The 16,320-nt window shown below is 47.2% G+C and overlaps 1 protein-coding gene and 1 long non-coding RNA gene across 4 annotated transcripts in view; one reads left to right on the top strand and one right to left on the bottom strand.

The window, feature by feature from the left end:
• Window positions 1-39: 39 nt before the first annotated feature.
• On the top strand, window positions 40-9,914 carry LOC143441483 (uncharacterized). Its single transcript, XR_013108944.1, has 2 exons — window positions 40-2,170; window positions 8,296-9,914. It is a non-coding gene; the product is annotated as an uncharacterized LOC143441483 (long non-coding RNA).
• Window positions 7,017-16,320, bottom strand: part of Tgif2 (TGFB induced factor homeobox 2) — a 15,408-nt gene continuing 6,104 nt past the window's right edge. For all 3 annotated transcript variants that reach the window (XM_034496717.2, XM_034496716.2, XM_076930122.1), the window contains exon 3: window positions 7,017-9,491. In XM_034496717.2, coding sequence (XP_034352608.1) covers window positions 8,970-9,491 — 522 coding nt within the window. In that variant the 3' untranslated portion in view covers window positions 7,017-8,969. The remainder of the gene's footprint in view (window positions 9,492-16,320) is intronic.

The following is a 16,320-nucleotide window of genomic DNA, read 5'->3' as shown; positions in this document are numbered from 1 at the left end:
GCCTCAACGCGAGCGTCCTCCGTTGGGCGGAAGTGACGAGAGTTTCCGGCAGGCTCTAGGTATGGTGAGCGAGAAGGGACAAGTGAGGCCCGGAGGCGACCGGTGCGCGAGGAGGCGCTGTGGAGACTGAGGCACAGCCCCTCTGAGGAAAGCCGAGATTTGACGTTTCCTTGCTGGCTGAGCCGCGGCTCGTCCCCTGGAGCGACAAGTAGAAGTAGCCTTGCCTCCTCCGTCTACTGAGCCGGTCCCTTGGTTCCCGGAAGCCCAGGCTGCCCCGCTGGAGTTACCTTCTGAGCATTCTCTCCTAAACCTACACGTTATTCCAGACTTTGTTCACGAAGTTAATTCACCCACCGTCATGACTATGGAAATAAATAAATAAATAAAGTTCCTTCGCCTGGCGATGGTGCAAAACTATCTACCTGCTGGAGGATGGTGAGTCCCCGGCCACGTCAACCTGTCTCAACAAGAAAAAAATCTCCTCGCTTAGCTTTCTCTTCTGACAAATGGATCCCAAGAGAATTCTTTTCTAAGGATAAGGCAAGTTCAAACCAGTGGAAAACTCCGCTAGGGGAAATAGAAAAGTCGTAGGTGTCAGGATATCTAATCAGTCCTCACTGTGTGTTGGCACTTCACAGAATATGTTTTGGACGGACAGAAGGAGCTGCAGCCCTGCGAACTTGTACAAAGACACATTCTAGTGCATACTATGACCTTCTGCAATTCCAGCCCAGGGAGGAAGTTTAGACTGGCTTGGCTACATTCCAAGATCCTGTGCTATGGCTAACCTGGGTTACATAGCAAGGCTGGTCTCGCATACAAAGTGAGACATGCCGCCTCAAACAAACAAAGAGCAAAAACAATCCCATCCTCCAGATGGTGCCACACAGGATGTGCTATGCTAAGGGACATCACTTTAACAAACAAAAACAAAACAAAAAAAGATTTATTTACTATGTATACAGTGCTCTGCCTGCATGTTTGCCTGCAGGCCAGAAGAGGGCGCCAGATCACATTATAGATAGTTATGAGCCACCATGTGGTTGCTGGAAATTGAACTCAGGACTTCTGGAAAAGCAGCGAGTGTTCTTAATCTCTGAGCCACCTGTCCAACCTTGAACATTACTTTTATGCAGTGAGTTTATAGAGGCAAAGTAATTTGCCTGGATTCCCTGGGTTATCACCTGGGTCTATTTGCCTCTAAATCCATATTCTTTTTTTAAAAAAATAATTATTTCATTCCATGGTATGGGTGTTTTGCCTGCATTGTGTCTGTGCACCACTTTGTGTGCCTGCTGCCCAGAAGAGGGCGACATATCTCCTAGAAATGGGTTACAGACAGTTGTGAACAGTCATTCAGGTCCTTGGACTTGAACTCTTTTTTTTTTTTTTTTTTTTTTTTTTTTGGTTTTTGGTTTTTGAAGACAGGGTTTCTCTGTTTCTCTGTGTAGCTCTGGCTGTCCTGGAACTCACTCTGTAGACCAGGCTAGCCTCGAACTCAGAAATCTGCCTGCCTCTGCCTCCCAAGTACTGGGATTAAAGGCATGTGCCACCACCGCCCAGCTGGAATTGAATTCTTAAACCAGAATTCTTAATCTTAAGCACAGTGCCATCTCTCCAGCTCTGTGTGTGTGTGTGTGTGTGTGTGTGTGTGTGTGTGTGTGTGTGTGTGTGTGTGTGTGTGTGTGTGTGTTTTAAATAGAATCTTGGCAGGCCTGGAATTTGCTATGTAGACCAGGCTAGTCTGAAACTCACAAAGTTTCAGCTATGTCTGCTTCCTTAGGTTACTGAGATTAAAAGCATGCCTCACCATGCCAGCTTGTGTGTAATCTTGAAGGTTTATTTTGCCAAGTGTGGTGGTCCACACTTTTAATTCTAGCACTCAAACTGAAGAAGTAGGTGACTATCTGTGAGTTTTAAGGCCAGCCTGATCTACACAGTGAGTTCTAAGCCAGGACTACATGGTGAGACCCTGTCTCATATCCCCCACGTTTATTTTATGTGTATATTTTTGATTGAGTGTGTGCACACATGTTCAGATGTGCTCATTTGGGGTATACAGAATTGACTAATCATATTTGGAATAATCCAGCATTTGGAAGTTGGAGTCAAGAGGATCAAGAAATCAAGACTAGCCTGAGCTGCAGAGTGACATTCAGTTGTTTTTCAGGTGAGACAGCCTTTAATCCCAGTACTTGAGAGACAGAGGCAGGTGGATCTCTGTGATTTTGAGGCCAGCTTAGTCTACATAATATGTTCAAGACAGCCAGCGTTATGTAAAGAAAAGAGAACCTGTTTCAAAAACAAAACACAACAACAAAAAGCCAGACCTCACTTCTGTGTCTATCAACAGTCACTGTAGTTGGGTCTTCACTTCAGGTGTCCAACAGTCTACTAGCAAGGTTTTCCTGATTTTCCTAGTGGGCATTTTCCACTCCTGCCCCACCCCTCTTATTTAAAATTTGAGACAGGATCTCACTGTATAGCTCCAGCTGGCCTGGAACTTGATGCTTAGATCAGGCTGGTCTCAAATACAGAGATCTGCCTGCCTCCTATTCCCCATTCTTGGGATAGAAGGTGTAATATTGCATGCCTGGCTTCCAGGACCTTTCTTGAGACAGGACCACTCTCCCTATGATCCCTGGTTGGCCTGGCACTCTTTCTAGAACTGTTCGCTGTAGTTTTGACGGACATCTTCCTAATGGTCAGGAATGCTGAGAGTTTTTCCATGTGCACACTGATCCTGTCTGTGGAGCGATGTCTATTCAAGAGCTTTGCCCGTCACTTAGTTTATTTGTAGTCTAGTTTTTCATTGTAGATATTAATACCCATATATGATTTTCATTCTTAGCCCAAGCTAACCTGGGACTTGCTTGATCCCTCTGCTCTTGCTTCCTAGGTTCTGGGGTCACAGGCCTGTGCTACCGTACAGGCCAGACAGCTTACTCATTATATTTTAAAACAGAAAAGGGTATCTCCCTGTGTTGCCCAGTTTAGTCCTAAACGTGTAGGCTCAAGTAACCCATCCTCCTGCTTCAGTTTCCCAAGCAGCTGGGAGCACAGATGATTTCAAAGTTGCTGAAGTCTAACTTTTCCAGCTTTTCTTCTGCTACGGTATCTTTGGTGTAAAATCCAAGAAAGTATTGCCAAAACCATCAGTTTCATCAAGATTTCTTCTGCCCCCACCCCAGCCCCCCAGAGTTTCAGACTGGCCTTCGAAGTCCCTACACCTCAGCCTCGCTAATGCAGGAACTGCAGATGACATTTGCATGCTTGTGCTCGCTCTCTCCTCTTCTTCCTCTCTTCCTCCCTCCCTTCCCCCCACCTGGTATTAATGAAACCCAGGGCTTAGCCCTGGCTATGCAAGCCCTCTAACACTGAGCTACTGTTAAATAATCCAGAGTTCATTTCTGTGTATGTATGAAATCTCTAATTTCATTCTTTTGCATGTAGATTTTCAGTTTTCTAGCACCATCTGTTAAAACAACTATCAAGATCCTAGTCCCCTACCAAAATGTCTTTTTCCACATTGGCCTTGGGCCCTTCTTGAGAATAATCTAACCATGTTCATGCATGTAAGACTATGTTCATTGCATGCATGTAAGACTATGTTCATTGCATGCATGTAAGGGTTATTTTAGAGTTCTCTACTTTATTGGTCAATATGTCTGTTTTCATGCCAGTGCCACCATTGCAATTTTGTAGGTGTTTGTTTTTGAGACAGTTTCTTTATGTAGCCTTGGCTGTCCTGAAACTTACTTTGTAACCAGGCTGCTTCTGGTTTTCTCTGAAGCTGAGCTGGGTAAGCCCTAGCTTAGAAGGTATGAGACTAACTTCTCCCCTTTCTGAATTCTCTTAAGGCTTTCTTATCTTAGGAAGTGAACAATCTGGCTGAATCCCAGGGCATCCATCTGGTTAAAATAAACAACTTGGGTGGTCTAAGATGGAGTCTAAGAACTTGATGTAGTCAGGTTTGGAGGTGGGAGACAAATTTGGAAGTAGGGCACAATTTGTCTTTGTAGGTGTAGGATTTTTAGCAAGTTAAACATGGCCTCAGGCATTAGATCATTCCCTTCCCACTAGAAGGCTTGTGTCCCTGACAGCTGCTTGCAGTGGAGTTGGAGCTGGCCTCAGATATACACAGATGGATTGCAGAAAACTGAGGTTAGTATTGTGTCGAAGGCCACCGCCCATGTTACATAGTGGATGAAGACAGGGAAGCAAGGTGTACTTGTGTAACCTTCAATCTATGATGGGGAGTCCAGGTACGGGAAAGTAGTGATTAAAGTGAAAAATCTCAGGAAAGTGACCTTCAGGTCACTATAGACTGCTGAGGGCTCAAAAGTCAAAAGATTCAGGGAAGAACCTTTTTTTTATGTGCATTGGTGCTTTGCCTGCATTTATTTGTCTGTGCGAAGGTAGTGGGTCCCCTGGAACTTGAGTTACTACTGGCAGGTGTGAGCTGTCATGTGGATGCTGGAAATCAAACCGGGATCCTCTGGAAGAACAGCCAACGCTCTTAACTGCTGAGCCATCTCCCCAGCTCGAGACCTTTTTTCCTTATCTTGTAACTGTTAAGAGGCCAGCCTGGTCTACAGAGTAAGTTCCAGGACAGACAAAAATACAGAGAAACCCTGTCTAAAAAAAAAAAAAAAAAAAAAAAAAAAAACCAACCAAACAAAAGATGTGGGAAGTCTCTGGTTTGATTCCCAACCTTTCTTCTCAACACACACAGACGGAGTGACTTGGGAGACTGATGCAGAAGGACCCTGATTTTGAGGCTAGCCTCGGCTACATAGTGAGACTCTGTCCTAAAAACAAGAGGTATCAGTCATACTCAGCATGTAAATTCAAGCCAGTTATGAACCCATGGCTTCTCAGGTTGTTTTTGTTTTGTTTGAGATCAGGCCTTCTGTATCTCGGGTAGCCTCCAAGTTGGCTATATAGCTGAAGACCATTTGAAATTTTTTTTAAAAAAAATTTGTTACATTTGTGTGTGTGGGAATACATGTGCGCCACACTACATATGAGAAGACCAAAGGACAATTTGTAGTAGTCAGGTTTTTTTTTTTTTTTTTTTTGTCACAGGGGTCCTAGGAATTGAACTCAGGTCATCAGGCTTTGCAGCAAGTACAATTATACACTGAGCCAACTCAGGCTGCTCCTTGAACTTTTGATTCTCGTGACTCTACAGGAATTCTGGGATTACAGGTTTAAGCTACATGTCTGGTTTATCATTCCAGAGTAAGCTGTGCTGGGGATCGAACCCAGGGCTTTGTGAACGCCAGGCAAATACTGCCAACAGGGCTCTTGGAAGACAGTTTCAGTTTTAGTTCTCTGAAAGGTTAGGGTTTCATTTAGAGAAGCCGTTTCTCTTTACAAAGTGGAACCCTCAAAACACTTCTCTTTTTCAAAGTGTATTAATCACGTTTTCATCACCATGACCATATTCCTTGAGAAATAATGTAAAGGAACGAAGGTTTATGCTATCTCAAGGCTTGCCTAGAGGTTTATGGTGGAGAAAAGGTGCTTACCATACATCAGCAGGGGACACAGGAAAAGGATGATCACAGATTTTACTAGGGAACACCCACCACCCACCCCCTATCCCCCACCCATCGACCTACTGACCGACCTGCTAAGTCTCTATTCTGTCTCAGCCCCCTTAGTCTCTACTCTCCCACACCCCTAAATTATACTGAACCTGTATATTATGCCCAGCAAAAGGAAACCTCTTTTGAGGTTTACCAATCCCTCTAAGTCCTAGGCCTGTTCAGTTGTAGGGGACACTAAAAGACCCCCGATGAAAGAGTATTGGGTACAGGAAGGTCAGGAGTTCAAGGCTAGACCACATGCATACAGGAGACACTATCACAAAACAAAACAAACCAAACCAAGGCTGGGAGGTGGCCCAGCAGTTAGGAGCACTTGTTCCTTCTACCAAGGACTTGAGTTTGGTACCCAGAACCCAAATGGTGGCTTCTCATTTCTGTAACTACAATTCTAGAGCATCCAACACCCTTTTCTAACTTCTGGTAGCATACAAGCAAAACACTCACACACATGAAATCTAAAAAAAAAATTTTTTTTTTTGAAAAAGAAAAAAATGCAGCCAGCTGATTTGATTGAAGACGTGCTTAGCCCACATTGATGTTAAAGATAGCTGGATGCTTGTTAGTGGTAAACCACTTACCACTACTTTAAGTGGGTTTTGGATATCTCTCAGTGACCTTGAAGACACTTAAAAGTCCTAAATCCATACCTACACTGGCTGAGTTCAGTCTTGTAACCTAAACCCTCACTCAGTTGCCTTCCTCAGGGCATGGGCATCTCCTGTGTGAGTGTGTAAGAAACAATCAGAGGAGCACCGCACAGGCCCAGGTGCACAGCAGAGCTGTTGACTGCTACTGTCCTTTGTACTTTTTGCCACAATTATAACCTTGATGTGGTAAAACACACCCACAGCTAGTGGAATCAAATGGGAATCAAGGCTGATAAAACAGAGAAGCGCAGGTCTTCTTGCCTTGAGCTATGGCTGAAGTAGATGTGGTCAGATGCGGCCCTCATATCTGAATTCTGCTTCTCTTTACTCGGGGACAAAACTGCCACCTCCTAAGTGGCAGTTCTCCAAGTCTACCTGTTGTCAGCATACAGGCCAGGCTTACAGGGAATGCATCCCTGTAGACATGGAGGACAGGACAGATGCAGACCTGGAAAGGCTTGCACAACACTTAGGTGGCTAGAGAGGGACAGCAGCAGAGGTTAAGGCGGAGTAAAAACTAAGTGACTGGCACATACCTTTAATCCCAGCACTTGTGAGGCAGAGCCAGGAGGATATCTGTGAATTTGAGGCCAGTCTGATCTACAGAGTTCCAGGACAGCCAGGGCTACAAAGAAACCCTGTCTCAAAAAAGCAAAACTGCTTTGTCTCCAAAGCACAGTAGGTCCAATCAAGAATTCAGTTTGACTTTCAATGTAAACAAAACCAAAACAACTTTGACAAAAGACAAAAACCAGTTATTTACAGTAGTTTTTTGCTCAAATATTGTTCAATGGGACAATCGTGCCTCTCCAGATTTATCTTACAAACAACCTAAGCAGAAATTGCTCTACCCTTCAGATGCCCTGTTTTATTCTTGGAGGGGGGAATACCAGAATATGTCAGCAGCATGGCTCCCTCCCTCCTCCTCTGCTCAGTGCACTGGGGGAAATCCCTCATCCTAGCATCACCCCCTACCGTAGCATCCTGCAGCAATCATGTCATCTCAGACAGGTGGGGTAGGAGTGGGCAAACCACAAATTCAATGAAGCCGCCATACTCCTTTCCCAGGAGTGCCTCAAGGTGACAGGGGAGGTTACTGGGTCTCCTGGAGTCCAGGAAGCCAGAGGGAGGCACTAGACAGAGCCTAGGAAAGCAGTCCCTACAAACATCGAGTTTCTTACTCCCACTTGCACAGCAAGGGGTGGATGGGGCGAAGCCACTCAGGAGAGGTATGGAAGCCTGGTAAGTATCAGGGGCTCCCTTGAAAGGCCAGAGTGGTCTTCTGCCTTCCTCTGGGACAGGCACTCCAAGTCAGTCAACATCCAAGAGCCCCATCTGTGCTCACAACCTGGTAAACTTAAGGAAATTACAGTCAGGGCTCCTCACATCTTCTGGTTATTCAGAACGCACATATTTTGGTTAATAAGAACCTAGGATTAGTGTTTCTTAGGATATATAAAGATGGGGTATATTGCTGCTGAGAACTAAGCAAAGTAAACAGGGAGAAGGGAAAGAGATTAAGACCAAGTGTGGTCTGTTTCCCCAGGAAATTTAGGCAGGCCCTTGCAATCCCAACTTGAAGGGAGGTGAAACAGACACAGCTCCTAGGCGGCCAGGCCAGTCTGTAGCCGCAATAGCCTCTCTTCTTCAGGAAGGTTCCAGCTGCCTTTGTGAACAAGTGGCATGGCTGAAGGGCCTCCTGACCAGCAGATGGCTCACTCTTCCTCAAGTAGCAGATGCTGGCACTAGACATTCTCACCAAGCTCCAGAATAAATCTGAAACAAGCTACAAAGAGGGGAGAGGAGGGAGTTACCCAGAACAGAGGAAAAACCAAAACTGTTTCATTCTAGCTTAACCACCCCAAAATGCAATAGAAACAAGTGTGTCTCTGATTTTCTCATCTGTCATCTCATCTGGCTGTGTCTAAATGGCTGTCTGGTTTGCTTGAACTTGGTTGTGGCTTTATCCCCTTCTGTGTCTGGTGCAAATAACCCACCACCTGTGGATATTTTCCTTCTGTCTTTTATAATAGGGTAAACCAAACCAAGAATTAAGCAAGCATTCTTGTCTGCATTCAGCACTACTGCAGAGAATCTGGTCCCTTATACAATCATCCTTATGCAGCCATAGACCACCCTACTTAGCAAGCTCCATCCACCATATAAGGTGCTCTCTCCCCACACTTGTGCTTCTGGGCTACCAACTGCCATTAACACAAACCACAGCAAAAGGAAAATAAAACAATTTCGCAAAAATCTAAACATTCAACTGGAGTCGGTTCTGTGACATCTGCTGGGCATTTTCCTTTGTCCTTTGAATAGGTTGGAATGTGCACACCTGGCTCGACCAAAAGAGGCACAGCTTAGGGGCAGCTTGGACCCAGCTCAAGTCTGAACTTGGCAGGTTTCCTGAGCCTGCCTAGGAAAGCAGGCTGGAGTGCAGGTGTCCCAGGGCTCTCTGGAGAAGCAGCAACACCACGCCTGGCTATGGTGCCTTGGTCTCTTCGGAGAGGATGCTTGAAGGAATGGTACTCAGCAGAGTACAGGTCCCATAACAGTGCAGTGTTGCGACATCAGCTGGCATCTTTCTGCTGAGGACCTCTGGCTTGGCAGTGATCCGTACACAGATAACCCTCTGTATGAAAGAGAAGTGAACCAGGAATCTGGGACAGCTGGCCTGAACCTCAAGCCGCCTGGGAGCAGGTGCCTACTTGGCATTTTCTGACACTAGAGGGAGTGGAGTGTGTAGTAATGGTGGTGCTGGATCTTGCTGCTTCTGAAGCTCCATCTCAGCAGCCCTCTGCAGCGCCACCTCCACCAGCAACTGGAAGCTGCTGAAGTCGTCCTTGTCCTGCTCTGGGGGTGTGGGTGGTGGCGTATTGAAGAGTCCACCTGTGGGGCTTCCAGCCTCTGCCCTAGTCAGCAGAGTGAGTGTGCTACCCGGGGTCACCAGGGCCTTGGGAGATTCCAGCTCCACTTGTGGGAAGGGCGCTGCTGGCTTTTCACCTTGGCCTGAGTGGAGTGGCATGGAGCACACAGACAAGGAGAGCATGTTGGTGGGGGCTGGAACAGACACTGCCAGCAGGGAAGGGCTGCTGCCCCTGGGGAGAGCCACATCTGAGGCCTTACCCCCACGACGGGAGATGGTGAACTGATTAGGGTCTTTGCCATCCTTCCGAAGCATGTCAGGGAGAAGGCGACGCCGGGCATTGATGAACCAGTTACATATCTAGAAAGAGTGTAAAGAGATTTATCAGTTAACTCCATTCAAAACAGCTACAAAATGCTCATAGTGTTCCAGACACCAAGACACAACAGCAAACATCTCAGACAAAATGGTGGCCAGTGGAATTGGTGGGACAATGGTGTTGAGGGTGCAGACTTGAGGAAACCGTTTTCAACTGAAATCTAAGAGAAGGAGGCAAACGTACCTGTTTTCCTGAGTTCAAGGCCAGCCTAGTCTAAATATGAGTTCTGTGAAAGCCAAGGCTACATACAAGTTACTGGTTTTTATTTTATTTATTTTTTGAGACAGGGTGTCATTGTATAGCTCTGGCAGTTCTGGAATTCACTATGTAGACCAAGGTGGCCTCAAACTTTGTTTCAACTTTCTGATTACTGGGATTAAAGCCACCATGCTTGGCTTTATATATTTTTGTTTGTTTGTTTGTTTGTTTGTTTTGAGATAGGGACTCTGTGTATCCTTGGGCTGTCCTGGAACTCACTCTGGATCAGGCTGACCAACTCATAGAGATCTGCCTGCTTCTGCCTCCCAAGCGATACGCATGCACACACAAGTATACGCAGGCAGGCATCATGTGCCTGCAGAGGTTAGAGAATGACTTGTGGGAGCTGCTTCTCTCTTCATCTTGTGGGTCCCAGCCTCTGTGGCAGGTAGCACCTTTACCCTCTGGACCACTTCATTGATCCTCAAGTCATCTTACCAGCCCCACAGGAGGGTTCTAAGCCAAGGAGTGACCAGTTATGTAGAGAATTGGGAGATGGGATAGAGATGGTAGTTCAGATTACGTTTAGGGAGGTGCTGGGAGGAAAACGTTTGATGCTTAGGAAACTGGCTGCCCACTACGTGTGGGTGGTGGGTGTGGCAAAAAGGATGCTTAGAGTCCCTGACTCCTAGGCCTGCAGAGCAGCTGTAGACCAGAGACACACAGAGACACCAAAGGGGCTACCAGGGAGAGACTGCTTCCAAGCAACACCAGGGCTATGAGGTCTGTCACCCTCTCTGTATGCTGTGTCATGCTGCAAAGCTCTAAGAGCCTGTAGGATGGGGACAGACCTAACACCCTGTGCCCCATGTGTCCATATTTATCTTTGCAGTGCTGAGGGTTACACCCAGTCTTGCTCATGTTAGGCAAGTGATTAGCATGAGTTGACTCCCGGCTTCTTAGCTCTCTTTCCGACCTCTTTGCGAGTGTAAATGTTCTCAAAGTGCAATGGCTGGTGTCCGGCTAGAAAGTGACTGTTTCCTACTACCTCTAGTCTGAGTCCAGATTCAGGAGCCAGAGCACGAAGACCCTCCTGCCCAGTCTACCTTTCCAACCCATACCATTCCTTCCTGCTTTTCTGCTGTCACCATGTGCAGCTGCTTTTGGGCCCTGCTCATACAAAACAAAGTAACAACAAAACAGTCCTTTGAGATTGATAGATTTAAAGATAGTCTTTAGTCTCGGCACTCTACAGGCAAAGGCTGCGGATGTGGAAACCCTGTGGGGTGGGGGTGGGACTAAACAAAGGCCAAGTGTTGGTGGCACAAGCCTTTGATTCCACCACTTGGGAGGTAGAAGCAGATGGATCTCTTATGAGTTTGAGACTAGCCTGGTCTACAAAGTGAGTTCCAGGACCACCACAGCTGTTATACAGAGAAACCTGTCTTGACCTTCCCCCATCCCCCCAAAATCCCCAAATCAAATTTAACCTCCCAAGAACACTACACCTTCTACATAACACATTCCCTTCTTCCTGGAATGCTTTCTTGCCCACTGGTGGGCCAAGGCACAGGCTTTGTATCTCCAGTGCCGATCTCTCTAACAGCCGCTACTTACTGAGCACAGTGCATCAAACTTTTGTCTGTAAAATGGGATGAGCCATCTCCAGCATTCCCAGTGAACACACTTAAAAGCTCAGACTGGCAGTAGGCAGAATCTCACCTGGCAGGACCCAGATAATCACTTCTCTCCACATCTGTCTCAGGACCCTGAGCCCAGCTTATGGAGTCCCTAAAACAGTTGAGTTAGAGCCTCTAGCATTTCCCTACTCTCTTCTTTCAGGGCTTCTTATTCATCACTGTTTGCCTGCTGTGCTTCTGGCCAGATACTGGTGTTTGGGGGGGTGGGGGTGGGGGACGGGCGCTGCCTTTTAACAGTTACATGCCCTGCCCTGAGGTGCTGACATCATCTGGTTTTGCAATGGCAGTAAACAAACAGGTGAATGACCACCAGGACATGCCCAGAAACAGGAAGGAACAGTATATAAACCTATGAGATCCCTAACTGCTTCCTGTTGGCCATGAGCAGCTCTCCAACTGTCCAGCACACTATTATGCCACTAGCTCAGAAACAATGAGCAAGCAATCACAGACCAGGCCTCTGCAACTATGAGCAATAAAAAGCAAACCCTTCCTTAAGTAGAAGAAATACTAAACATCAGAGACAGAGCTAATGGTCTGTCTGAAAGGCTGAGGCTGAAGTCAGCTAGGATGGTACGCACCGGTAATTCCAGCACTGGGAGGCCATGGTAGGAAGATCACTTCAAGCGTGATGCCAATTTGGGCTACTTAGTAAAGACCCTGCCTCAAACAAGGACTACTGAATGGACAAGTTGCAAATGTGTGTTGTCTGTTACTCAGGAGCCTAGGCAGAGAAAGCAACCCAGTAAAAACCCCACGTTCAAGAACAAAACAATTCAACATGGAAGAGACCAGGGTGGATGGCGAGCTCTCAGTCAGGGCTGATCCCACTAGGTGGGAACACCATGTGGTTTGACAAGTTTCACACCCTAGGATGTTTCACACCCTTCTGTCCTACTAGTTCATCAGACACATCAGAAGCTGTAGTAAGTACCATCTCTGCCCCTGACTAGTACTTGGCTTCTTTCTTGGTACATTTCTTGAGCAAACCCTTGGGTATAGTCTCCTCATGAGAGCTCCTCCATGTCTAGCCAAAGAGACCGGTTGTGATGAAGACTGATCTGTAGCAGCCAGCTGCAGTTATAACCAATCCTGCAGAAGAGCTGTCAAGCTAACCTGACAGAAAGCTAACCTGACAGAAAGCTAACCTGACAGAAAGCTAACCTGACAGAGACATCTGTGGTGCCTCTTCCCCTCTCCCATCCAGCTTCAAGAGGGCTGCCCCTGGGATTTTCTCTCTCTTCACCTCAGCATTTTCGCACACAAGCAATCACTGGCAGACACTGGCTGGAGCTCTAGCTGGGTCCTTTACAAAGGGTGGGGGGTGGGGGGTGACGACGGACACGACTGAACTGCTGGTTGGGTTGGAAACAGGAGTGACACTGGTGTCTTGCAACCACTCTGTAGACATTCTGTTAAGTCTGTACACAAGTCTGGGAGGTAGTAGGCAGTGTCAGGTAGTTTGTCCCCTTACAAAAGGGAACACAGAGATGACCAGACGTGCCTGAAGTCACACTGCTTTGGGGTACACAGCTGGTTTCACAAGCTGGTCTTTTGGCTAGAGTCTCCACCTTCCCTCACCTGTCACAAGGGCAGTTACGTAATCCCCATAATCTTAAAAGCATCACTCAAACACAAAACCTCCGCTCCCGACCGCCCTACTCAGTTCATCTTTATCAGTTGCTGGCATGATTTTATTGACAATCTCCTCTACTGAGGTAGTGGCCGCCACTAGGAGTTCAGGTGTGAAGGCTACCCTTGGTCAGACAGCAGAAGGGAGCAGGCTTTAGACCCTTCCTCCCACCAAGGGCAGCACCTGTCCACCTGCTTCCTACCTCCCTCGGTCACCTGGAATAGGAGCCATGCCCCTTCTCTCCTTTACCTCTGGCTGTGAGGTGGTGGGAGCAGGAAACAGGTACCAACCATCTTGGTGACTTGTCTAGCGAAGTTGAGAGGAATGTAGCTTTGGAGAAAACAAGAAGGCTTTCTGGATACCAGCTACCAGCTATGTGGGCACCTAGCCCAGGATACCCTCCATACTCACCCTGTTCCACAGACTGTGTGGTAGACTACTGCTTTGTCTTCTTCCCTAGAACTGCACACCTGAGGGGGATGAGAGCGACCCCTGGACTGACACAGTGCTGGGGCTTCATGGCAGGGCTCTGACTATTAGGGAAGTACTCTGTGAACCAAGTACATGCCCAGCCTCACAGCTGAGCCTCACTGTTCCCTGCCCCAGTACTGGGGACTGACCCAGGGCCTCGTGCGTTAGATAAATGCCCTATCACTCAGCTTCATCCCCAATCCTTGGAGGGATTTAAAAAAACAAATCTGTTAAAACAGCTACTTTCTATCTGCTTTATGGATTTCAGGCAGGTAGGATGAGGTGGGGTTGGGAAGATGTTTTTGTTGTTAGATTTATTTGCTTTTCCTTTTTTAGACTACGGTCTCATCTCACTGTGTGTCCCTGGCTGGGAACTTAACATCTACCTGCCTCCAATTATTCCTGAGCGTTAGATTAAAGGTGTGCACCACCATGCCAAACTTTGGATGTCTTTTGCCTCGGGGTCTCCGTAGCTCAGGCTGACCTGAACTCATGGTAATCCTGTAGTCACAGATATGAGCTGCTACCGCCACCTGGCAATGCATGTTTTTAAACAAGGGCTCTAGAGAGCTGTTAGGCAGACTCAGAACAGTGCTTTATTTAACCTGCTCTGGTGAGCACCAACAGTTCTTTACCAGTGGCTGTCACACAGAAGAAGCTCAAAAAATATACAGGAGGGCCTTGAGGGACAGGTGAAGTGTTGCTTGTGGAAGCCCAATCAACAGGACAGGATGTAAATACAGTGACTGCCTGCACAGGGGGACAGGCCACTCCTCCTACCCAGCCTTTACAGGTTCCTTTCTTCCCCAGGGCCTTACCAGAGGAATAGCTATGCAGCCAGTAGGGTCAGGAATGTCAGGAAAGACATAGAGGTGCAGTTTGGACTGCCTTCATCACAGTCCTGAGCCCTCCCAGTCCTGAGCCCTCCCAGTCCTGAGCTCTCCCTGTGCAGCCCAGGTGCTGGGGAAGCTAAGAAATGGACTCAGACCGCTCCAGGCTCCCGAAACAGGAAACCAGAAGACTCCAACCAATAACTAAGGCTTTAACTGTCCCAAGGACCTTGACAATCCTCCACAACACCATTTTGTTGGGGTTTTTTGGGGGGGAAGGGGAGTGGGGAGGGGGGGGTCTTACTCTCCCAATTGCCCTGCTCTGAACAAAACCTGGCAAACCATTTACTTACATGACTCACTGACTTGCTAATGACATGGCTCCAGGGCAAGTAAAAAAAGACACAATCAAAAGAGGTGCCCCAGGGAGAAGAAACCAGCTTGGCATAATGCAGATACCTGTTGAGCCAGTAGCTAGTTCATTTACTGTTCTTCCTTTGGGGCAGGAGTGTGGCTTGGTGTGAAGACCTTGGAATGTCCTTAGGAGCAAAGGAGAATTTGAAACTAAATACAGACAAAACCTCGGACATTTCCAACACAATTCAGTTTCTGCAGTTGCAATTACTTATCCCTTCCCTGGCGGATTAAAAAAAAAAAAAAAAAAAACACACCCAAAACTAAGGGCTCTGCTCCCCACACTCAGAGAACCCTGTGCCACTTAAATGCAGCCAGCTAAAGGTCCTAATGCTGGGCCAGTACAAATGCCCAGGTCCTGTGGAAGCAGCTGACTCCTCTAGAGGTTGGGGTTCCCTGGTCAGAGTAAGGAATAAGGTAATCAGAGCACACTGCAGGGATGTGGGTCAGAGGAGACCTACTTGTAAACAGGCAACTGATGTCCTGGAGTGACAGGTGATGTCAGTGGTGACAGGGAAAAGCATGGAATCAACTAGTTGCATTCCAGCCGGGCATGGTGGCATACACCTTTAATCCCAGCACTCTGGAAGCAGAGGCAGGTGGATCTTTGTGCAATGCAGGCCAGAGGCTAGTCTGGTCCACAGAGAGTTCCAAGACTGTCAGGTCAGGATGACCTGCCTCCAAAAGCAAACAAACAAAAAACCCTCCCCCAAAACCCCACTAAACAAAACCAAAACAACAACAAAACAGATTTTAAAAAAAGGTTGTAATTCCCGCTCCCGCCCCCCCACTGTGGTACTTTTAGGCCCAGCACTGGGAGGTGCAGGCAGCTAGATGTCTTAATGAGACAAAGTCATCCAGGCTCCATAGCAAGACCTTATGTCAAGAAACAACCCAACCCCCTCATATTCCACAACACTGAAGGGAAATGTGTACAGGAGCGTGAGAAAGGGCAGGGCCCGCTGGAGCTGTCAGTTTCCACTCAGACACTTGAGGTACCTGAAGAATCTTCAAGAGAGGCACACTGCTGAGGTACCCTTTTGGGAGTGCCAGAGGGTTTCCACTGTCTCTAATTCCCTGCACTCCAGTGGCTGACCCCTGCCCTATACGTGGATGCTAAAGTAAAGCTATGGTCTGTAAGCCTCATGGGTCTCTGCAAGGATATTTTGACTTTCTCTTTTCACTCTGGCCTGTACAAGTAGGTGCGTCATGCCCCACTACACATCTGGAGTAGGTGGCAAAATACACTACAGTCAATTTATTTACTATGGAAAACTGGTCTTATAGCTGGATATGAGAGCAAAAATACAACGTTTTAAACTCAGTTTTATGTTTGTACTACACATTTACTACAAGATAATAAAAATTATTAAAGTGTTAGCATCTAGAGGGGAGTCAGGGCCACGGAACATCGCTTTGGTGCAGTGCTAGGGAACCCTGATCCTTGGTGTGCAAGGCCAGTCAGTGCCTGACCACTCAGCCCAGTCTCCAATTTTTAGAAAAGGGTCAGTCCAGTTCTCAGCTTTGAGAAACTGTCCCTGACAAGAAGCAATTTCAATAACGT

The sequence above is a fragment of the Arvicanthis niloticus genome, chromosome 2 (genome assembly GCF_011762505.2).
Source record: "Arvicanthis niloticus isolate mArvNil1 chromosome 2, mArvNil1.pat.X, whole genome shotgun sequence".
Classification (NCBI taxonomy): Eukaryota; Metazoa; Chordata; class Mammalia; order Rodentia; family Muridae; genus Arvicanthis; species Arvicanthis niloticus.
This window is presented reverse-complemented; position numbering and strand designations above follow the sequence as displayed.